Source organism: Camarhynchus parvulus, chromosome 1A (assembly GCF_901933205.1).
Source record: "Camarhynchus parvulus chromosome 1A, STF_HiC, whole genome shotgun sequence".
In the NCBI taxonomy this organism is placed as follows: domain Eukaryota; kingdom Metazoa; phylum Chordata; class Aves; order Passeriformes; family Thraupidae; genus Camarhynchus; species Camarhynchus parvulus.
Window position 1 is genome coordinate 54,716,563 of NC_044586.1, and position 25,792 is coordinate 54,742,354.

At 34.4% G+C, this 25,792-nt stretch overlaps 1 protein-coding gene across 2 annotated transcripts in view; it reads right to left on the minus strand.

Annotated features, from left to right (window-relative positions):
* The window catches only part of TBC1D22A (TBC1 domain family member 22A), a 138,262-nt gene that overhangs the window by 11,706 nt on the left and 100,764 nt on the right, over positions 1–25,792 (minus strand). Inside the window, exon 12 of one of the 2 annotated variants that reach the window (XM_030961052.1) lies at positions 18,037–18,132. The exons of the other annotated variant lie outside the window; for it this stretch is intronic. Coding sequence (XP_030816912.1) covers positions 18,037–18,132 — 96 coding nt within the window. The remainder of the gene's footprint in view (positions 1–18,036; positions 18,133–25,792) is intronic. 2 annotated transcript variants of the gene reach the window in all.

The following is a 25,792-nucleotide window of genomic DNA, read 5'->3' on the forward strand; positions in this document are numbered from 1 at the left end:
ACAAGTAGTCCTAAACACAGCTCAAATGGAGTATTGTCAGTATCCGAGGGGATATAGGGCTGACAGGCCAGTTCCACTTCATTGCTCAACCACCAGCAAATGAAGCCATTTTGGTGTTTTGTTCTGAATAACAATCATTCACCACTTGCCATGACAAAGCCCATAAAGCATTTGTGCTCCTCTAAGAGACTTAAGGACAGCAGTACAGAGAACCAATGACTTGGCAGTGGAAGAGACCTTCATGAAGATATCACTGTTAAAGGAAACAATCTGCCCCATCTGATAACTGAAAATTTCCCAGTTAACTTGAGGAGCCTCACAAAAATCAATAAGAAGTAATCTGAAAATCCCTTCATCTCTGAGGAAAATGCCACTGTTCTAATTAAGAAATCAATTAGGCTTCCTTGGTGAGCATAGCATGCAGGCACAAGAACACAACACAGGGGATCACTCAAGTGCACAGGTTTTCCCAATGTACAAAAAACAACAACATCCACTCAAATTTCTATACATTCCTTGATGCCTTAAGAAAAAAAAATGAATGCTTCAGTCAGAGAGAAATTCAGTTACGAGAAATATTACTAAAACCAGAGAGAATCAAAATGGAGAGAAAAACACTTTTTTCATAATAATTATTTCAGCATGTGATAACTAGTATTACATAAACTGAATATGAGTAATATTTTGCTGTATTTCTCCCAGGTGTTGGGTTCTTACACCCACTTGGTTTTATAAAAATTCCAATTACATTAAGAAGAAGGTTGTGGCCTTCAGAGACTCAAAGAAAAGCCTCCAAAAAAATCTATCTGAAATGGTTATCCAAAGAATCAAAACCACACATAAACCAAATAGGTTTTAAGGCCAACATTATATCTAAATTCATTTTCTTTGGATAACTGGATTTGTGACAACATTATTTCTTTTAAAAAACCATACCTTGTGAATAAAATGTCATTTTGTTTAAATAAATAAACATGACCAAAAAGTGTTTCAGGGTCTGGCAAAAACCCATACTAACAGTTCTAATGGATAAACATTTCAGTGATGCATTGTGTAGTATAACGTGTTTGATGGGCTGGTCACCGACAGTAACACATCTCTCATCTGTTTTGGCTTCTTTAGCAGGCAGATGAGAGGAGCAATTCCTGTATTTATCACGATAATCTCCTAGAAAGGACACTATAGCACAGCTTGGAAGATGTGACCTTTCCTCACAGAAGAGAATAAAGGCATCAACTACATGAAATACAACTTTCAGAGGTACATTGCTGCTGGCAGTTTCGGGTTGCTTTAATAGGCTTGCCTGGGAGCTGGCACTGCCACAGCAGTGCCGTGCCGTGCTCTGTCATCTTTTCTCAGGGGTGGCAATAGTTATGAAAGGATGTGGTAGAGAACAACAGCTATTAAGGATTTCAGATGCCCCTTTTTAACCTGCTGACCTATGGGGATCAGCGCCTGAAACTAAGCAAGATGTGTGAGAATTGTGAGGAAAAAAAATTAACACAAAGCTTTAGTGAACCAGCTCCTGAGGACTGAATGGAGCCACTGCTATTCATTCAGCTAACAGCAAGCAAATGCCACTGCGAAGAAAACAAATTAAGATGGGATAAATGAGAGCTCTTTGTATATTTGAAAAGGGATGTCTAATGCAAAAAACACTACAGAGAAGAAGTTGTGCAAAGATTTTACTCTTTAAGGCAGCTGAAAGATCTAACCAGGAGGCTATGATAGTAATAGTAAATCTGCCATAATGACATTTCTCGAAAAAATCTAATTCTGATTTGTTTACAAGGATGACAAAACAATAGGCATTTCAATTCTTGTTATTTTTACTGTCTTGCAGTTGCAAAGAGACAATTTTGATGTAAGACAGCAAAATCTGCATGCACTAGCATTTAGGAAACCATAGGAGAGAACAGAAAATTGAAAGAAAGAAAATTAATCCTCCTCCATCTTCTTGTCTCAAAGAAAAGCATATGTGACTTCATCCTATTACTAAGCTCATACTCCAAAAGCTTCTGGTTTCTCTTTGTTCTCTTATCAGTAGTTTTGATTGAGTTTGGTTGTCAAGTGTACAGGCTCCTGTGATTTTAGTCTTCTCCAGGGTTACACACTGATAAGGCCAATAATTGACATTGTTATGCAGCAGGTTCTGCTGAACAAATAAACATGGAAAGAAAACAGTTTTCTTTGTAGAGAGATGTCTCCAGTGACAGCTGTGAATTACTAACTAAATGGAAGTCCTGCCAGTGCATTTAGTTTAGCAGGTCACTTAAATTGCTCAGGATGAACAGGAGTCCTTTGTTCAAGAAAAATCCTTTTTATATTGAAATGGAGAAAATGCAGACATCTCTTTGTGGTATTTACTGAAAATAAATTTTAAAAAATTGGTTGGTGAGAGAAATATAGGATACGGGAATCAGAAATTGCTTTTTCTAGAAACTTACAGGACAGTAAAATCAGATTTTCATTCTCTGGAAGATTTGATTTAAAACTTGGACAGTAACAGAAGCACTCTGAAGTAGAAGCCATAAAGCAGGCTTACTGGAAATCCCTTCAGATTATACATACCTAGCATCACATCTTTCCTTTCCTACAGCAGGAATCAGACCAAACACAACTCTTGCCAACATGTGCAGATGAAGGGGACCCCAGTTGTGTATCCCAGCCTCTAAACCACACTGCTCAATCCCTAAGGATTTTAGTCCCAGCATCCTTAGAGGCGTAGAGGTCTGAACAGAAAATATACATATATTTCTTTTTACTTCATGTAGCCTTCCAGGACAAGGAAGGACACAACTTAGAGGCAGAACAAAATCAACTTGCTTCTAGAGTTCAATAATGTCATTGGATACTGTGACAAAAAATAAAAACAATAAGGAAAAATCAGTGATTACTCAACAATTATTGAACCTTTTTTTAACCAAAATAGTGCTTTTCCTCTGCAACTAGGCTTTACAGAGGATCACAATTTTAGACATATTCACCACTGCAATTTGGTTCTAACACTGTGCACTCTCAGTTGGTAAAGATAACTAAAAATTACTAGAGTCCAAAATGTTTAGAAGGTATTTGTAGACAAAAACATCATACATGTTTTAGAAATGGTGACTGACAATTCAAAATTATATTCTAAGGCCAGTTCATTATCTAACTGTTTCAACAACTGTGAGAGCTTCAGATGCTTTCTGTACCTACACATGCTAGCAACCATGTATGTCAGTGGGAGTATTACTCGACAGGTACACAGCAAAAATTTGGGGCTGGTTTCTAGAGTCATAGATGAGATCATTACTTATCCTGGTCTGACCTCCTGTGTGGATAATAGGAACTAAACCTAAACATATGGCTAGTGGTTTTTTTTTTTAAATTTCAAGAAAAACTGATTTGAAATCTTTAAGAGCTACACAAATTCATTATTAGTTAATGTCTTGGGGTTTTTTTCTGTACCAAATTTCTCATATATGAATCAATTCACCTATTGGTTTTCTTTTTGAGAAATTAAGTATGTCAAGTACTTCAGTCATGCTCTCGGAGCCCTCTCTATGTCTTTGACCTAAGACATAAGAACTGGATGCAATATTGACAAAGAAAGAAAACCACCAAAAGGCAAAACAAGCTCTTAGGTTCATTAATTCAAGGATCCAATCACTCCCATGTGCCACAGCATCATTCTGGGAGCTCATTAGGAGAGATGTAGGCATCACCCACCCTTTTGAAGCCACATGTCACAGGGTACAGTCTCACACTCCAGAGGTATGACCTATTCTAATTTACTTTATTTGCAGATTTTTTTCATTTGACTGTATCAAAATACAGCTCACCTGAAGAGTTCAATGGAACAAGTGATTCAGGATTTGTTTGTGTAACTGCTCTGTTCTCCTCACTTTGTCAGAATGGTAAATCTGTGTCATCTGCAGATTTCTATTATCAGCTGTTTTGTTAGTGGAAATGCTGAATAGCCTCATACTGACTCCCACTAAAGAAGCCTCCTCTTGAAGATGATAAACAAAAAAATTTAGGAAATTGTATTATATTTTTGTTGATAGTGTTAAATGCTATTTAAGTGTACAGAATAAAGTAAACCACAGAACTAAAGTAGACAAAATTATTATGTTGCACTTTTGCACCACCAATGTAGATTCACTTTTCAGAATTAAAGATAGAAATGAAGCTGCTAAGAATGACATGGGGAAAAAATGTTTCATTTGTTCTTCTTAGCTGAAGTAAGAAAACTGGCTAAGTAAATACGAATAAATAATAATTATTAGAGAGATAATAAGTAAAGATGATAGAATTTAATAATTATAATCAAAACTATATCTTTATTAGCTTCCTGATCATATATAGTATTTGCTTCCCACTGCGCCTTCTGCAACAGATAAAAATTGCCACACATACAGGAAGCACTTACATGTTACAAGATTTCCATTAAAATCCATAAATAAAAATGAACTTCTAGTTCTTTTTGCAGACGATATTAGTAACTCATTACTATTGTTAGCTGGACACACTGTGGTCACCAGAAAACCAGACTCATTACAACATTATCCTCTGGTATGTTGGAGTTTCACTATTTACAGTCTTCCTGAAAACCAGGAAAAGCTTTGGATAGCCTACTGGTAAAGTGAACAAGCCCATCAACTGGAAGAGCTCTGATACCTATGCAGATATATTAACAAAAACTGATTGAGTATTCAAAATCTACATGGAGGCAAAAAAATAAATATCCAAAATTATCCAAGTAGCTAAAAATATCCAAAATCATTTTACTTTCTTTCTGAAAAGTAAAAATATATAAAGGTAATAAAATGGCAAGTTATTTCATTGCAGTTCCACATTCATGACGGCAAATTATTTCATTGCAGTTCCACATTCATGACCTAGAGTGTATTGCTTATTGGTGAGTGATCATGTTGCCACAAGGGAAATGATAACACACTCAGCAAGACTGAAATAGGACTGAAGTATGAAATAGCATCCTTGCAGCCCCAGCAAAGCAAAGTCACACTGCTTATGGTGACTGGAACCATTCCAAGCCTAAAGCTACCCCATTTATTTTCTAACACTGTGTTGAGATAGCAAAATTGCAGTAGGAATTTGGAAAGCCCCAACAGTCCACTGCTGATTCATGCAGTTAAATCATGCTGTTACTACATCATATTTATGCTGTTATCACACTACTTCATGATGGGAGACTTCATTATGGTCAGAGCCAGAGCAGATGATGAACTACACATCAAGAGGAAACATCAGTTGCTTGCCTGCATTAAAATACATAGTCTGAATATCAGGTGAAATTAATTCCAGTGATTAAGACCCATTCCCAGTTACAGATACAGTCACACAGAACCCTATTTCAATGATTATATAAACAGACATGTCTTGCCAAATGAAAGATTTAGCTGCTTAATTACATGAGAACAGCTATTTACATTGAGGCTTTAACAAGAGTTTTTATTTTTCTTTGATCCAAAGAGTCCTTCTTTAGCTGTGTGTGTTCTTTGTATCTTCAGGAATACTGTGGTTAGGATTTTTCAAGGGTTTCTTATAGTGCATCTTCACCAATTCTATTTGCCAGCTATAACAAATTACTTGAACAAAATTCCTGGGAACCCAAACAGCAAGAAAACCCCCTGGCTTACTAACAAGATTTTATCTGAAAAGTCAGATTTGGAAAGCACTATAGAAATACTGTCTATTCATCATCTACAACCTCCAATTAAAAATTCACATTTTAATCTCTAATTTCTTTGATCAAATCTTCAAATAAGCTCAATCATTGCAATAGAGTATAATTTTGGGTACTGAGTTTCTTTTGCTGAATACCTGAACTTTGGTTGCTCTGAAATAAACTAGAATGTTTTTTTCAATTTTATGATATTAATTTAACTACTTAAAATATTTTTAGATATTTTCATCTTTCTGTAAGTAAAATCTAGATTTATTCTAATTCTCTCCCCACTAAGATTGTAGAAATGGGCATTATATAAAATAAATGTTAATCCACCTTCCAATTTTATGTTTTCAGCATTAATAATTTTGTTTTGGTCAACTTTCTTAATTCTGTTGATCTTCACCACAGCAATTTTATCTGAATTAGCTTCAGTATAATTTGTTGACACACTTGACAGTCTGGCATTACTTTTCTACAGCAAATATCCACTGTTATGTAGATATTTTTATCTTAAGGCTCAAATTGTTAAGACAGGCAACTTTACTGAAGTTAAAATTTGATAATTCTGCAATTAAGACAAACCCAATGTTTTGTCTGAGAAAGAGTAAGTAATTATGATGAAACCATTCAAGATACAGCATGACTGTAATGTAGCAAAAATGAAATCTAGACTGACAACATCCAATGGAATTTAGAAGAAACAAAAATCCCCTCCAGTGCCCAGAAGTGTAGTATTCTATCAGGTGAAAATTCAAACATCATGTAAAGTTACACATTATGCGCTGTTCCAAGGCACAAATCATAGCTGGAATGTATATAAAAGAACCCATGAAAAAGCACAGTTGGTTTTTTACCAGATAGCATAGACAGCTTCTTCTGGTTTGGATGGTTTTGGCTGGGCTTGTGGGGGCTTCTTTCCTCATTTGCTCATTTTTTTAACATAAAGGGACATCCAACATCTTTAAGATTTTGCCAGACTGAAAATTTCTGGCTATAATTTTATTTTCTATTGGTAGAAGGCCTTCTCTGGTTTTGGTACCTAAGACTGGCTAAGAACAGCATGTCCAGAACAAAACAGCTCTTTTTAAAAACACCCTAATATGGATGCAAAAACCTCAGCTCAGCTTTTCCATATGATTTTCTGTCAGGATTTTATGCAGTATTAACAACGATACATGTAAATCTTAACTATAAAACAGAAAGACTAAAACCTTTGCATCTTAGTAAAATGCTCTGCAAATTATATTTGAATTGCTCTGCATATTTGCAAAACATTTTTTGTTTTGAAGCCTATTTACTGAACTTATATTCTATTGATTCTCAATGTGCCCAAGTGAATATGCTTTGAAAAGAGGTATGATTGTATTTACGTAGCAGCAGAGTGCCTCTGGATCCCTGAGAGCCTACTCAAAATATTCAAAATGCTATGCCTTTTTTTTTTGCTCTGTGATCAGTTTAACTCTTCAACAGCAGCATTTACTAAAAATGGTGAATTTAATTTGTCAAATAACTCAACTGAAGCCAAAATCAAATTATTATTCTGGTTCACTTAAAGCCATCCAAAGACCTAGAGGGTTATCAAGAAACTACTTTATGGATAAGAGAACAAAAATCAATCTGTATTCTTGCATCCTTCCCAAAGGGTTATTAGCCCAGCAATATTCACTGCCCGTTCATTCTGTGTGAATACTTGTAACCATATTCTTTTTCCTTTAATAAGCAAAATAGAATCCCATTTCAAAATAGAATCCCATTTCAATTAGGACATGCACAATGTGATTTTTAGATGTAATCACAACCACTTAACCTAAAGGTTATTAGAAAATTGTGCCAAAGCCATAAAGATTTAGAAAAAGTTATTTATATAAATTTACTGAAAAAAGGCCAGATCTGTTAGAAACTGTCGAGAGTCCTCTGTCCCTAAACAGATATTTTCCCTCTTCATATATAATAGTCTTTCAAAGAGTTGGAGGAGAAAAAAGTTTAAGTTTCCTTCCAACTTCATTTTAACCTACAGATTTATGAATTCTAAGATAACATTACATTTTCATAAATTTGAATTCACTGTGCTCTTTGCACATTAGAAGAATTAATGATAAGTGTCCTTCTGAACAACTTTTCGACCTCTATCTTCTGCAGTTAAATAAACAAAACTGTGGCTCCCCTGTATCATAGAAAAAAAATGGTACTAAGGTTTTGGACAGTTTATTTGTTTGAGTTTTTTTCCCAAAAAAACCTATCCTCACCCTGTGCAATACTCTGATAATGTGAAGAAACATAAAAGCCATATGGGCGCCATCAGTTGTAAGACTACATTACAGGAAATATACAATCCACATTATACACGGCATTGTAAAATAATTTTCTGATCTTGCAATGTCCAAGTACCGTTCAAGTACTTGCACAGTAAAATCCACAGTAGAAAATTCAAACCACAGTATTGCTGAAGATACAAAGAACACACAAAGCTAAAGAAGGACTCTTTGGATCAAAGAAAAATAAAAACTCTTGCTAAAGTCTCAATGTAAATAAGCTGTTCTCATGTAATTAACAGCTAAATCTTTCATTTGGAAAAACACGGCTGTATAATTCTATAATCACTGAAATATGGTTCTGCGTGACTATATCTGAAACTTGTAATGGCTCTTAATCACTGGAATTAATTTCACCTGATATTTATTTTCTTCATGTATTTTAATGCAGGCAAGCAAGTGTGAAACTCCAAGTGCTGCTCTTCGGCTCAGGAAAAAGTTGTTATCCATCGTTACATATCTCATGCATGAATGCTTTATGATCCCATCAGAATATTTGAATCCAAACACTGGTTTCTGTAACACTGTTCATAAAGAAACCTCCTTTAAAATAGCAATGATTGTGTTACATTCTGTCCAGGCCAGTCTCATTCACTCTAAAAGCTGCATTTGCTGTTCATTCTTGTTGCTACATCTGAGCCTTTTTATTAGGTGGCAGTTAATTCTGCAAGGACAATCTTCAAGAAAAACAATCTCATAAGAGACATAAAGCCACATTAACATTATCCTACAATTAAAAACAGCACTAACAAAAACAATAAAGAAAAAAGCAATTAATCTAGCACAGATTTCACTAAGCAATTTCCATTAAAAATTGAGAATTAATTCCTAGGGAAAACAGGAAAAGCTGACCAATTACATTATAAGGTTAATGGGATTAATCTAATCACATTCAAAATATGCAATTTTCAGGGAGCAAAATGAAATAAAGATTTTGGTAAACTGCAGAACTTTGAAGAAACTACATATTCAGCTTCACAAGATTAAAGAGCTGAGATCCTAGAGCTTTTATGGTACCCAGAGTTTGAGACAGAAATTATTACTATGCCATTGTTACTGCAATGATCTCTGAAGTTCTACATCCAGGAAAATGTCCATGTCTTCTATTTGTTTTAATCCTTTACATTTCCTTCTTCAAGAAACTCTGATTCTGAAGAGACTGGCAGATAGGGACAAAGTGATATGTTGTGTAATACTCTTTTTTAGGTTGCTCTGCTAATTAGTCATTATGCAAAATGGGTAGTAATGGAAAGGTTTAAACCCAATCAATAAAATACATTAAAACAATTATTGGCAAGAATATACAGAAAACATAGTGTGATTTTACAGAATAACTATAAAGTAAAGTAAAAATTAATTCTAGAGCTCACTCAGTGACAGTAAAAAGTAGGATCCATTACTAAACAAGAAGTATTTTCCTATTATAATCACAAGAATGCATTTCCCACAAAAAAAGCCCAAATCATATTCAAATCCATAACACTAAAATCCTTAAATTCAAATAATAAGAATAGAGGGGTACACAAAGGTAAGGGCTCAGGTGTCTCTGAGGAGTCAGGTAACCCTGTCTGAAGAAGGAATGCCTGCCAAAGAAACAGATACTTCTTCCATGAAAATATGCAGAATGTAAAGTGATCTTCCAAGCAATATGAATTGTATAAACACTATGTCCTACAGGTTTTCTCCACACAACAGCAAGTTTTAGAGGAATTACGTTCAATAGTCTTTCCCTCTATCACGCAGTCTCTACTGGAGCTTCCATCCCTCTTCTTTACTGGCAACATCTCTGGTAAAAATCAGTACAGGAAACAATATTTGGGCTTGCAAAAAGACATTCACATCCTCAAGGAAATCTTCACAGAGTATTTAATATTCAGACCATTAAATGTAGGATTTGACAGATTAATTCTAATTTCTGTCAATGCCATATTCCTTCATAAATAATACAGTGACATAAATATTTGCACAGGATAGGGTGAGGTCAGAAGTGACTAATTCATACATGTCTTTCCACTGACTACAGATGTAATTTAGAAGTGACTTTATTTCTAATTTAGATCTGAGTTAGAGGATTCACTTTATTTCACTAAACCTTAAGCTAAAGTACATAAAGTAACACATTTTCAATCTAACTGGTCTCTGAAACACGAATCATATCTTCATATAATATTTGTACTGAACTATGCAGCTGGTTAACATCTTCATTACTTAAAAAATTAATATTTGAAAAATAAGGAAGACGTTACCTAATATCACACATAATTGATTTAGAAAATAGAAATAAATGTTGACTTTGTCATATAGTTGCTTAGAGTTTTTTTAAGAACACAGACAAACACTAGAGTAAGAATTCTGTCATACTAATATATGGTATAATGAACTGAGCTATCAAATACACTACATCTGTTGTTAAAGATTTTGCTCTGTATGAAAGAAGGGTTAGAAGTTAATGAATTGCAGTATGTCACACACAAAATCCAAGCACAAATCTGCACTTTCAGTGCTCACATTTGAACTTTTTAATTTGATGCATCATCTAAAATTGCAACACATTCCCTGACTATCAGAAAAGCAAACTATTCAAATAACAACTTAATTTGAAACTAACTGTAGAAAAAAACCTGATGAAATGCAATTTTTCAAATGGCGTGAACCTTTACATAGAAGAAAATACAGATTATTCAGGACTATAAATTACCATATCCCTTTTGTTTGTTTGTTTTTTAATAGTCAGCAAATGTAAAAGTATTACAAACTGACACTTGTGTGCAATGAGTCAAAATATATCTCCAAACTGCTCTGGTAAGAGACATAAGTTCTTAAGACCTTGGCTCTTTAAGCATGCTCCCCGCCTACTTTCAAGAAAAAGTAGCTGGCCATCACTTCAAAACAATTCTCTGTACTCTTCTTACATCTTACACATTTCCTCTAGAAAGAGCCACTGCAGCTTTTGCAGTGAAGTACCTCATTCCCTTTTAGATGCTCTCAACTGGTGTGCTAGGGAAGAAGGCATTTGTTACTATCTCCCAGTACCTTGACTTTCAGATTTTTTAAACTCCTGAGAAATAAGTGACTTCATAAAAGCCATGTGCCTTGGAATTACACTCAAAACAGGTGAGGGTAAAAATGAAGTTACTAAATCTCAACACTTGTTGAGTAATCTCAAAATAAAATTTCAGTAATCTTTGTTACTCTAACTGTAACAAAGATTACAGTTAGAAATATTTATAAAGTATTAAGATCTTTAAAAAAATTTAAAATATTATTCTACTTAATATCAAAAGTTGAAGATCCTTGTCCTGTTTCTTATAAGCATGGTTTCAGTTTTCCACTTTTCATGCTGCATCCCAAATAAAATTTCTACCGATAGAGTATGCTGGCCCTGTGGAACTGGTCTCCTTCAGCAGGGATTCTGAAAATTTCTTCCTGTTTGCACCAACTTATTTCAGTATAAAAAAAAAAAAAAACAAAAAAACAACTGGACAGATTTCCCAAGATAAGTCATGGCTGCAGTGATTAGGTGTTCAAGGACTACTGTTTTTCCTCAAGTGCTTTGGAGAGCAGGGCTTAGTCTCACTGACTGATGTGATTTGTCTGATAATATTAGACTACAACATATCACAGAATAACTTCTGAGTTTCAGTAGCAAATACATATATTTAAGCTACTTGTAATTCAAAATCGTTGTACTATAGCTAGTAATTTTACTATGTGCCACTGTTCCAAATATCTTTAGGAGGAAGGAGGACTTCTGGGAGAGAGCTAGATGGAAGGAGAGCAACAGAAACAGGGCCAGATTTCAAATTCAGATATTACAACATTTACCTGTATTACTGTTAGTATATTAAATATTATATTATCATGCCAGGCATGATAATATATGATTCCTATAGGATCTTGGCCCAGAATCTCAAGCAAAACAAAGAAAAAGAGGTGAATTTAGGAGTGAAAATACACACCTTCCTAGCTATATAAGATATAAATCAAAAGTGGGATTGGTTTGTTTGTTTGTTTGTTTGTTTGTTTGTTTTTAAACTATTTTCATTCTCCGCTTTGCAAATTTGAAGCCAAACTTTGGGGGAAAACAATGTATAACTTAGGAAAAATAGACCTACAGTATAATCAAAAGAAAATGGAAAGCCATACAGCAAGAGATAAGTGAGGGCTAGAGTTAAATTTTTAATTCATTTTTCATGCTTCTTAAGCCATTTTTGGTGTACCATTTAAACTGGTCAGAATCTTCCAGTAGCTTTCCAGACAGAGGGCAAGTTCTCCTCCTAGCACTAGACAAGTACCAGTATTAAAAGAAGAATGACCTACAGTCTATTTGTAACATTTCAGTTCAATATTAAAATTTTGCAATAATAATTTCTGTGGGACAAAACCTGTACTTCTGACTGAATGCTAAAACATCTTTGCACCATTCTGTTTAATTTGCAATACCCTCACCAAGTCAAGACATTCATGACAATCAAAATATGCAGAAGCTTTTGACAAAGTTGAGTAGGGTTGATAACAGAGCAGTTAAACTATTACCACTCACATCATTCTCTGTTCATTAAGCTCTGCGTGCAAAAATGAAGTCAGCAATGTTATTACTGTAAATTGGCTCTTCTGAACATAAATGATCCAAGAGTGTTGAATCCCAGCTGCCTGCTACCAGTACTCAGAGATTAAGAAGTGATCTCACGTTAGGTTGCCAGCTATGACTTTCGAACTCTAAAATAGCAGAGCGGCCAGTTTCTTGAAACACATTACAATATATTGAACATCCTCCAAAAGTGCTCTCATCAGGGAATAAAACCACAGCAGTGGTAGTAGTCAGGCTCTTTACAGTTAAAAAGATCTCCATGTTCACAGTTTTTAATTCTTTACAAGTTTTGGAACATCCACCAAAAAGACTCTATTAGCTTCCACAGAAGAATGAGGGCACAAAATCATCTAATCATAGAGCTTAGAGAGAAGGAGGGCAAACACTCCTCTGTTCAAAAAACTAATCCTTTCAGAAACATAATTTTTTTTCTTTAATTGGAGAACATTTCTTTTTACTGCAGGAGCAATGGAAATTAATTTTTTAGCACAGTACATACCAGGAAGCTAAATTAAAATAGATTTATTAGCTACACCTCATATGATATGAAGTAAGCCTTACCATACTTTCAGGCAGAAAAAGTAAAATTTAAAAATTTACATCCTAAACTGTGTAAAGATCACAAAAGACTAATGAAGTCTATATTACTGTGGTTGAGTGTAAAAAGATAGTACAAAATTACATTTCTGATATCTGACATGTTTCTACAGTACATAATTTCTAGGAAAGACATTATTATAAAACTTTTTAAAATAAAGCCCGTTACTTATATAGGCAGCAGACATGAATTTGTCTTCTAAGCATCTTGTTATTCAGCATTTATCTAAATTCTAACAAGACATACAATTGTGTGTGCATTCATTTTGGTAAACAAGTCAATAAAACTTACTTCCTATATACAAAATAATAATTGAATAATCATTACTTAAAATATGATATAAACAAGAATAAAAAATACAGTCACTATCCTGAAGATTTTATGGCTCAAGTGTAAAGCAAGAGACAATAAATTCACAGAAAAGTAAAAAGAAACAACACAAAACTCATCAATGTGACTCTAAGTGCTACTAACAGATTCAAGCCAACCTGTCAAATCTATTATGGGCATAGCAAAAAAGCAGAACTTAGCACGGCTTAGAGCAAAGTAGCTGAATATCTGCATTAGGTGCTCCATTTAAGTAGGGTGGCAAAGTGGGAGATAGCACTGCTACTTTCTTGTGAGTGCAGGTGGGTGATGAAGCTGTCATCACGGGCTGATAGATTGCAGTCAGCATCTCACTGCTGAATCTCAGATGCCATGTAAGGTGTCAGTATGAGTCCATTAAAGGACTCAGAAGAGAAAGTGTCTAAGTTTTCCTTGGTGCTCTAGAAAAGAGGGAGATAAGGGAGATGCAGAGCAAGAAAGCAAGAAAAAATGATGGACTGAAAAATTATCTTTACAGCTTCTTTGCAGTCTGGGTGAATATAATTGGAGCAAAAATGCATTTGTCAATGACAAAGAAAAGGACAATGCAGTAATAAAGATGTGAGTTGGTGACAGCATGGGTGAAAATGTCTTTTAGACAGACAGAAAAGCCTGTATCTTAAAATCATGAATCAGAAAAGATCTGCAAGAGAGATTCCTTACTACAACATACTGAATATATTTTTGTCGCTCAGCTATGTCAACAAAATGATAACTTCTTTAAAGTACAAGTCTAACAGATAAGCCTATATGAATTCAACTATTACTAACTTAATTATAATTACCATTAGCTTATATTTAGTTCAACAGTTGAATCTAGTCCCTGAAGTCTAGTTTCTGTAAAAATCATTCAGATATCTTGTACACTTCAACTCAGTAGCCATATTTTCTATTAATATTTTAATTCCAAATATGTTCAAAATCATACATGAATATTTTATCACTTAACAGCATCAGCTATCCACACCTCTCAAGAATTCAGGAGAATTTTGGATTTATGGCTGTAGTTAGGAAAATGAGTAACAGCAAGCCAAAGTCTGAGACATGCTGATGAATAGAAAGGTTTTCATTACTTGCATGTTTAATTACTTGAGCTTATATACTTAAGCTAAATGAATGGCACATTTTGTATTCAAAAGGCATAGTGTATCACATTAAAAAAAAAGTATTTTTATTTATATTAAGCTTACTGCTTTTTTTTTTTTTTTTTGTCTGACACTAGTATGGAACCAGGAAATTAACACAGAATATTCACATCATGAACAGAAATGTCAGAAACCAAGAATGACCTGTTTGAGTGTATAAGACATGACACTGGTCACAAGGGAAAATCTAAAAAACAGGATTAAAATTTCTGCCATTTACTGCCTAGCCATTGTGTTCTCTGCTCCCCCACCTGTGAAGTATAAACTGCTGATCTGAGCTATGAACAGAGTAACAGAGCTATCCAAATTCCCTCTCTGTACCCGGGCTTGTGGGGCACCCTATCTAGATAAAGAGGACTCTCTAGAAGTGAGAACCAAGAGAGAATAACGAGCTGTAATGAAAACTAAAAGAACTCTTTTCCATAATGTTATTCTTTGTATTATACATGGGCATAAAATATTTAAAACATCTCCCTGAAAACATGTCAGTTTAATTTCACTGGTATCAAAAAGTGACTCTGGGGAATTTAAAAATTGCTGAATGGAGTAATTTTTATCCTCATTACACAGCATTGCATCACACAGCTCGTTGCATTAAATAGCAAATTTCAAAATGGGATTGTAGCTTACCAGAAAGATTACTGAATAAGTAGGACAAAATGTAAGCAGCTTTAAACTCCTAGGAAAAAAAAATCTGGTATTTTGTACTTAACCAAATAAATGGCCACGAGAGCAATAACTTGTTCAAATGATTCAAGAGGACAACTATCATCGTGACTTGATTATCATCTTACAATGTAAAAAAATCAACAGTTTTATACACCTGTGTTCCAAGTCTACATATACACCTGTTTAGGTATATACATGTACATCTACAATATATACATATAATATATACACAAGAACATTTGAACATTTGGAGGCCTGAGTTGAAACAATTATTTCTTCCCCCTTTCCCTTATCAAAACTTATTTCCCTTAATATCCTAATATTTAATCCTACAGATATAAATAAACCAAATACCAAGCAATTTTCAGGTTGTATCACTCTATAGTGAGTCCAGCCTAACTTCTTTCATTTCAAAATACACAAAAGAAGTCCTCAAAACTACAATCACACAAATTGTGAGTCTGTAATAAGGAAATATTGAGGAATGAACATTTGGTATCTGAGTCAATTAATGTGTTCATATTAGGAAGAATAAAAATCATACTTTTACTGATTGCTTGGTTTCAGACATACTTAAAAGAATGAAAACAAGTATCTTAAGAGCAAAGAGTATTTTCTATCATCATCATGTCTGTAATATTACTGATAGTATACTTCATCAAATAATGAGAATAAAAGTATTGCATAAGCAATTCCTTTTAAAATGGTCTTTCATTCAAAATCTGTTCAGTGTCTCTTCTGGCACAGTGCCCCATCTGATGTTCTCGGAAAATTATTCCAACTTAAAATTCCTGTGAGGTCTGTATTTCTACTGAAAGAGGTCAAGCAGACATGTAAAAGAAGAGCAGGAGTTTTCACAGCTAGGAGCAAAGAACCAGGCCCTCTGACTGACAGGAGAGACTTCCCTTATCCCTGTCATATGCAGAAAAACAGATACAGGCCACGCTATGTGCAAGAGAAATGACTGAATGCATGTGGTTCTTGATATAGTTTACAGAACAAAACACTTCTGTACAAAACGTGCTATAGCTGTGACTTCTCAATAATGTGAATTCAATGCACTCAGAGTGCTCCAGACAGCACATACTGAGCTCCCCAATTTTCCAATGTAGTTTAAGTGCCTATTACTTTGAAGACTAGGCACTGATCTACAGCTATTATTAACAAAGCAGAAGAATAATGGATATTATTCTTGCCTGTGGGACAGAAGTATCATTTAGAGAATTTATAACACTTTAGTTCAGCCATTTTAAAAGGTCATGTTACACAATAAAGAAGGCCAAGGCTTTTAGTGATAACATATGATGGTGATAAAACTAGCATGGATCTAGAGACCCTCAAAATTACCAACTGCATTTCCATGTTGTAAGCAATCCAAAGCAGTGTGATAAATGCATTCCAGTGTATTCCTGATTTCTGTACTTTATATTCTAGTTCACACGGCCTATAAAGAAATTAAACCATACAGAAATACCTTATCTATTAAATAAGTAAACAAATCTGAATGTGTGTAAGGAGAACAAAACCAGTCTTCATAGCACTATACCATGGTATTATTCGCTTGAAGCATAGTTGTAATAGATTTGGTAGAGAAAGGAAAACTATGGCCTTTGGTGTGGGAAATCAACATGAACAATTTAATAGGGAGGATTAACAGTGAACAATTGTAATTGAGAGGTATGGATACCAACATTAGAGATTATTTTGACAAAGTACAATAAATTGAGAAAATCTGACAGTGTTAGCAGGTAGTAGAAATTAAAGCTGTTATGTTGTGCCCTTAGGGATTTATTCATTTCAAAGACAGGCCATGACAGCTCTGAATAAATCCTTTCATGAAGATAAAATAGACTGAAGTGATACACAAATTTGCACAATGGTTCATTTGTAGAGGGCCACAGAGTTCAGTCAGCTGGAGAGAAAATAAGCTGGTAATGGGCCATTTCCCCTGGTAGGCAATGGTGGGGGCTTTGCAGCACAGGCTATGCACATTCAGCCTTCAAACGAGACTTTAAAGCATTTTAGGCATTCAATGTGTATCACAGGGTAAAAGTCAACATAAATATTTTTATGAAAGTGAACTGTCACCAGTTCACAAAAATAATTGGACTTCTGTGGATGTATGCAAATGATCTGCCTATCTACCATATTGAAATTTCTTACAAACAAGGTCCTGATATGCTTTTTGCTGAAAAAAATATAAGGTTTTGAAACATAAGGGCCTGAATTCCTTTTACTTCCTCATGAAAAACAGGCTCCTTATCTTAAAACTGTTTGTCCAGCTTTTTTGAAAGAATCAACATGACCCTGTTAGAGAATGTTATATTATACAGATGAGAAATGACAAATAAATTCTTCAGTGATGCATTTAAGATTAACAAAATTTACCTTTTCAGAAATCTCTGCAAAATACCAAGGTAACAGCGTCCCCAGAAATCATCTGCTCAAAGTCTGCCTCAGTTAAAACAGCATTTTTTTTCCAGAATGGACAAAGAAAAGACATCTCCTACTGCTTATAGTCCATCACTTTAGGTCTAACAGTTTTGGAGCAACTCTAACAGTAAGATATCGTCAGTCTTGCTGCTCCTGTTTTGTCTTAAATTCATCCCCAGAGTAATGTTAGGAAGGTAAATCTAAGAAATGGCACCCAGGGCTTGAAAAATATCCTTTTCACTTACTTGAAAATCTTTCTCCTCCAGGATCTCTTTCCTCCACCTGACAAGGAAGGCAGCACAGACGTACAAATGAAAGTGAGAAAAACCCTCTGGTTCAGACTAGAAAAAATAAAAATAGATCATCCTTTCAATACACAAATAATAATACTTTTGATCACCATATGCCCCAAGTGTATTTTTATGACATTTACTTCTAACTACAAATGTCAGCCACATCTGTCTCTCTTTGTATCACAAACATGCTTGCATTTAATCTATGCCAAACCTATTCATTGCTATTATCTGTAACAGGGACAGAAGTGAGGCAGCTTCCATTTCTCATATTTAAATCCATTCTTTACTGATGTGTTTTCCATTTCTGGTGTTATCCATTAGTTTATATCTGGTATGAAATACTGTACTGTCCAGCTCAACACTGTAGTGTGAACATATGTTTCATCCCCATTATTAAGTCAACTCTTCTACTAGCAGTAGCTTTTTAAGTGTAAATTTTCATGTAGGAAATTATTAGGCATTGTAAAAATAAAAATAACTTGTATTATATTGAACTGAATTAGATGCTTTCACTATAGGAAGAAAACTCACTCATAAGATGAAACATATACAGATTTGTATTCAGATCTGCAGCTTTCTGTTCTGGTTCGAGTCAGCAGATTCCATCCCTTTATAAAACTCCCCCTAGAAATTAGTATTTTGTAATTTCACATAAGAGTTGAGAAAATTTTGTGATGAGGTCTTTAAAAGACATCACTAAGTTTGGTCATATTATCAAATTATCTCAGATTTTATTTTCTATACCACTAAGGACTAAAAAAATAATTATGATATTAAATTACCAATGTTATGACTGTGAAATAATGCTATGTAAAATCTCATTAAAATAGAATTTGAAAATAATAATTATGAAATTAAACTACATAATCTGGCAAATGGAGGTGTATTTAATTGCTGATATCTATATAATTTACATGATCTAATTATAGTGCTCTAAAAATATAGCAAGTTTTTTCATATTCTTTGCTGGTCATTTCAAAATTGAAGTTTACTCTTTAGAATATATATATATACAGTGTTCTGCTCAAGTACAGTGAACTGAAACAATTTCTTACATAAAGAATAACGTGATAAAATACCTATTTCATTGCTATTTAACCTAGAACAACATGGTATTTAAAATTGGTACAATAAATAAACTTCCCAGCTACAACAAGTGATGAAGAAAAAATATTCTACTACTACTTTTCCTTCTCCTCTATCCTTGACTGATAAAAGAGCAGAGTGTGCTACAAGAGGTTTGTAAAACACCTTGTTAACAGCTACAGAAACTACAGACCATCTGGTCCACCAAATCAGTAAGGTTCCAGAAAAGAGACAATGCCAACTACTTGGAGGGAAGCTTTTAAGTTTAAAAGTGCACTTGGAACTGAAAATAAGAATTATCTACTTTTGGAAACACTTTTAAGAAATTGTAGAAAAATTATCTGGACGTGTATAAAAATCTTCACTTTGTCTTGTGATTTTTCTGGTTTTTTTTCACCAATAAAAGCTTCTTCCAAATGAAGCACTTTTAAATGACACAAAATAGGCTTAAAAATGCAATTCATTAGAGAAAAAATGCATATCCCCTACAGATTTAAAAATTCATCATGCTTCAGAGATAAGTCTAGGTACAAAGTATTTCCAATGGACAGTTTTAGACAGTTTTAGAAATTGAGTAAAACAGCTAATGCATAATTGCCTTTTCTAACACCTGATACCTATTACACTTTTCCATTTGTAGCTTTTGAAGTTACAAACAGTTTGATCTCTAAATGTACAGAAATGCAGGCTACCAGCTAAAAGCCATTTAAAATCAACTATAAACAATGACCTTGATTTAAATATTTCAGAAAAAAAATCTCAAGGCAGATGTACAACCTTCCAGAGGACTTATTCTGAACATATTACAGACAACTCTCAGCACATTATCTAAGAACCATCTGTCATTATCAATAAAAATCATTTAGATTGTTAACATCACAAGTATCTCATTCCCCTGCAAATGTTGGATCTCCTCTGCAGCTGAAAAAAAAAGACATTCTTTGGACTGCAAGCTTCTTGAATTAGACAACCACCAAAAGAATGCAAATTTTGTTGTATGACTAGACTGATTATTGTCTTGTCAATGATTAGTCTAAGCAGCCTTCCACCCTGGATACTTCAACATTTAGGGAGTGTAATACCTTATGCTATTATATTTGTATTTATTTACAAATTTTGTTGTATATTTGTATTTGTATACAATACAAGATTATTGTTTAAGTACTCAGAATAATTAAAGCTATGAAATTTTGTCAGGGTTAGGTATTAAACCACATTTCATTACTCAAGTAATAGCTCAGACACAAGGACTTCCAAACACTCAATAACTACACATGAATAAAGCAACCTTAAGCAACTCCATTTCTACCACGTCACTATAGGACACAAAAGAACACAAGCACACTACTGTTCTCAAGGTGAAGGAAAAAAGGGAAGTTTATTTTCTGACTCTAACATTTATAGTTTTTCAAAAGTGACGGCAGATTGGAGGGTGACAGTGACACCTCTCCAATGACACTGGTCAAACCAACAATCTATCAACTGTCTTCTTTTATAAAGGAATGCAAAACAATGAGTTATTTACAGAAAGTGTGTGAGAAAGTTCACTACAAGAATGTCAACATCAGAAGGCTTACAAAATCTTAAAAAACTAAGGTGACACTACCACATTACAAAGAGCAGATAGTTTAGGTGAAAAGAGATTTAAATAATTTTTACCAAAATATCCAAGCAATCTATGGCAGAAAAAGAGAAAGAAGCCAACACATGAACAGTGGAATATGTTGGCTGCTCCTCCAACTTTTGCATTTTGGATCAGCCAGGAGCCTTGACTTCCAAGGTTCAGACTCAATTCACTGTCAACACAGACTCAAGAATTCCAGTCTGAGAAGAAACATAGCAGAAGCACACCAGAGAGGTCCATGACAGTAATGAGCCTCTCACCAGGAATGACCAACAGCAGACGACTGAGTGTAAGAGTGCAAGATACAGCAGTACCTCCCCAGAACACTCCAGGTTTCAAAGGTTTCATGTTCAGAGATGTCCTAAGAGAAGCTGCAGAATGTGTCCATTTAATAGGAGTTAATGGATTTGTCTTTACTTCCGAAATCTATTTGCAACTGCAAGCTTTTTGGTAAATCACCAAGTCCTGGAACAAGAATTCCAAAACACGAGTGCATGCCATATAGCATGCCTGGTTTAAACCTGCTAGTTTCATTCAAAATAGTTCAGATAATGAAAGAGTATGAATCACTTCCTGTTCACTTTCTGCAATCCATTATGTTTCTTTCTCTTTTGCAGACTGAACTCTTTTGCTTATTCCACTGCTCCTCACGTACCAGTTCCACCTCCTCTGCTCAGCCTTCTTAACCATAGTTTCCCGTAGTTTTCTCATTTTGAAATAGGGCCTGACCAGTGTATAGCATATAAGTTGCAGAAAGAACATAACTCATCATTATGAGTGATATTTTGTTCTCCTTACCTTTCCCCAGTAATTCCAAACCTCTGGGTTTTTTTTTAATTTTTCTATTCTTGACTGCTACTGAGCTTGTATTTTTCTCTTGTGCTTTACTGTAGGAAGCTACCTTGAAGCCCACAGTTATTCCTGTAAAGCTAGAATTGGTCCAAACACACAATATCACTTTATTTAGTCCACACCATATTTCACATGTTATTTATGTCAGGCTAACACATTTAAGAGAGACATGAAGTCCTGTGATTCTTTGCTGTCCGCCCCTCACCTTTACTACCCTTAGTAACATGTGTTGTCAGCAAACTTTGCTGTCTCAGTTGCTCTTCTATCCCTTTTTTATCACTTCAGCAGAAAGAGCTTAAGCCTCATGACAAATTGCAAAAGAATGACATGTTATTTCCTTTAATTTTGAAACTTGGCTGCTTGTTCTTAATATTTGTTTTCTAACTTTCAGGCAGTTATTAATATTCATACAAGGGCATTCCCGTGAATTCTACAGCTGTGTTTCTTCTTTAATAACCTTTAGTGAAGAACCCTCTTCAATGTTTTCAATATTCTACATCAGCCTGGTACATGTGTTCACTGGCTCTCAAGCTTTGTGAGGTGTGATTTTCCCCTACAAAAACCATGTCAACACTTTCTTAAAATGACATAATTAGTCATGGTGAAAGAATAATACAATCAAGTTTAGAGAACACTGAATTGAAGTCACCTTAATCTTGGCATTCTAAAAGATACTGGAATACTTTGCAGACTGCAACTATTTTTATTGTACACAGCAGCCTACCAGCTTATGTGGGATCATAACCTTCTCTGCTTGTCAGTTTTCCAGTCAGTTATAAAATGAAACTTCAATTATTTGAAAAGCGCTAAAAATTTTAATTTTATTCATTATACAGGTTAAAAATTTTTACAGTTATATGGAAAAATACCTATTAACAACACTTTTGCTGTGTTTGCATATTTTGGATTGTCTTGTATCATTGTTTTTGCTTCACTATGTCTATTCCCAAGAGGATGATTCTAAAAGCAGTAAGTGACCAAGAGCACTTGTCTAAGCTGAATCCATTCTTACCATAAATGTAGCAATAAAGTTGGATCTTTTATGCTTTGAAAAAACAAAAGAAACAAACAAAACATAACTATAGGTAAGGCCTACAAGCAGCTGTTTCTAATGTGAACACCCATCAATTAACATGAAAATTTATAGGCAGGTTTGATCTTTGCATAAAAGAAAATCTGATCCAAACACATTTCATAGCATTTGAAAATTTTTAATGGAAAGTAACATTTCCAGGTCACAACATCAAGCTAGAAATATCTGTCACAGCCAAAAAAATATGCAAATATCTCAACCCTTAGAGTTCACTAAATTCCTTATAGAAGAGCTATTAAAAAAAAAAAAAACGTTACAAGAACTGTGTTCACATTCTCTATTTCTGCTAGGCATGTTCAAAAAAAATACTTATCATAAAATCTTCCATTAGATTTGGCAAATTTATGCTGAAAACGAGGTGAAGATCAGTTTTCACAACAACTTAGTCATTGGCTTCTCTGATCTAGTCACCAACAACACGGCAACAATTCCTAAAATATGACTTCTGATATAAACCTCTGCTGTGAAATCCCAGCCACAAAGAACACAGACCACTGTTGGAATTTTTTTGGATCAATACCTTGCCCTGTTGGAATGCTCCATATGGCATGCAAAATTCATGTTAAGACTATGACTCAATGTCAAATATAAATGCATGCTAGTGATAATTACTATTTACCCGATTTATGCACTCTTCAACTAATAATTTAGTTTTATGAAGCATCTTTAATATAAATTTCCACATGACCTTGTATTTTCAGAATGGAGTTTAAATTATTGTCCTCTTCACTTGCTAACATGGTCAATTCAAATAGATTTAAAAAATAACTAACAAAGTGTGTATTTGACTTTTTTGTCCTAACTTTTCCAGAATACACTGCGGTGGAAAGCAAAAATCAATGTTTCTCATTTGGTTCTTTTAAAGATTTCACCAAGAAGTTTTTAAAGAGTTCAGTCATGACTAGGATGTCAAGTGGATTCTCACTCAATCAAACACTTTCACATCCAACACTGAACTGTCATCTTTTACAGCTATTTTTCCTCCTCTTGTGTGGTGGTTTATTACCTTTGCACACAGGAGTGCTGCTAAATCTTAGCAAAGGAATGGAGCTTCTTATGCAGCTCCCTTAAAGCCTTTTCTTGCTGAATTGCATATTGACAGAAGAAAGTGGAGGAAAGCAGTTTTCTTGAAAAATGCCTTGGATACAAATGCAAGAACATGCTGAACTCTACACAAGGGAAACACTTTGCAACACTCATTTCTAACATTATTTTGAAAAGAACCTAGATAGACATAGAAGCATTAGGGATAGTGAGTCTACCAGAAAATATAATTTCTTTTCTCTAATTTCCCATGTTAATAAGCCTCTTGTTATCTGTAGTGAAGAGTGACCATGACTTGTTCTTTGTACTTGCTGGAGAAACTATTACTAATCTACTGCTTTGAATTTCTACACTTTGAAAAGGCAGACAACTTTCATTTTACCCAGCAGTTATAACTACATAGAACATAGCAAAACAGGGATGTGGCAATGTGAGGTTATGAATTCTGCCAGCAATAAATCAACCACTGTGATTTTTAGATAACAATAGTGAGGGCTGTATATAAAACCCCAATCCAATATACATATTTTACATTTTGTTCCTCTAGCAGGAACAAAAAATTACATTCTGCAAGTAATTTGTTTGTCAATGAGAACAGAAGAAGCAGCAGCAAGAACTAATGAAACTCTCCCAGGTTGATTTCAGTGCATTAACAAGTAGGAGCCACACAGCATTATAAGCCCACATTAATAACAATAGATAATTTACACTATTTAGGTTTTAGAGAGCAGTTGATTACTTACAGCTATATTTTCTTTGTTCACATAGCTGATGTGTTAAAAAACAAACTATTTAGGTTAGAGCCATTAATATGGTTCCTAATTATCTTCCCAAACCATGATATAGTGCAATGACTCAAAGTAGCGAATCTCTGTCTCATTAACACCAAACACCACTATGTCATCTACTTCTTCTAACAGCATGAAATACAAGCATACACTAATTCTGTTTCTCACGTATATAAAGGTGAAGCATATACTTCCCTACATACCTTAGTCCTGAGTCTTTTCCTCAGAAAAGGCTTGGGCAGACAGATCACACAAGCTGTAAGAGCGTATGAGAAGACAACACTACCAACAGCCTTTTCAAAAACTTCCTCGGTTTGAAAAGTTTAATTCTCTAGCTATTTCCCAGAAAATACACCTTGCATCTTTAATTTGCTGAGATTGCCCCACCCAAATTTAAATTCCCTCCTGCAGGTGTGAAGTTATGGAAGCACTGAGTTGTAATGGAAAGTCTGAGGAGCAATAAGATAGGGATAAACCCAGAAGTGACCAACTATGTGCCTCCCCAGCATAAGTGAAGTCGCAGAAAAAACTTGCTAAAACTGGTGGGCTATTTCTTTTTTAACAGGTTACACGGCAGATTTGACTAAAAATGTCCAGACAAAATATTTTCAAAGGCATGCACATTTGGGATACCCAAATATAGATTTCATCTTTGTTTCACTATTCAATAATAGAAAGAATATGTATCGCAAAAACTTCTTATATTTTAAGCTAGGCTGAAGGCTGGGCTTCATTTATTCAGACATGACTGTCCAGCTGGAAAGAAATTTGTTTTGAAGTTTCCTTCTAATTAAAACCCCATTCGTTCTCTCTGAAATCACTAATTTAATTTGTACTTAAACACTCAAATTCTGTCTCAAGTCAAGACTTGACAGCAATTAGTTGGCCAAAAATGTGGTGGGAAAAAAAGCAAAGCTGTACCACACTAAAATCAACACTGCTTTTAGTCACAGAATTTTCTTTAAAAGTATGATTTAACTTAAAAAGTACAAACTAAATCCAGATCATTAGTAAATATGATCAGCTGCAACTGATTTGATTCTGAAGTACTTTGCTGCAAGGCAAAATATCTTTACATAAATGCCAACCTGCTTTAAGCAAACTACTGATTGGATACAGGGACAAGCACAATTGCACAAGCACGATCAAAAAAGAATATGACAACTTTTCCACCTGTGAGAACTTCAGCAGATCATGGGAACCAAAACTAGACCACAC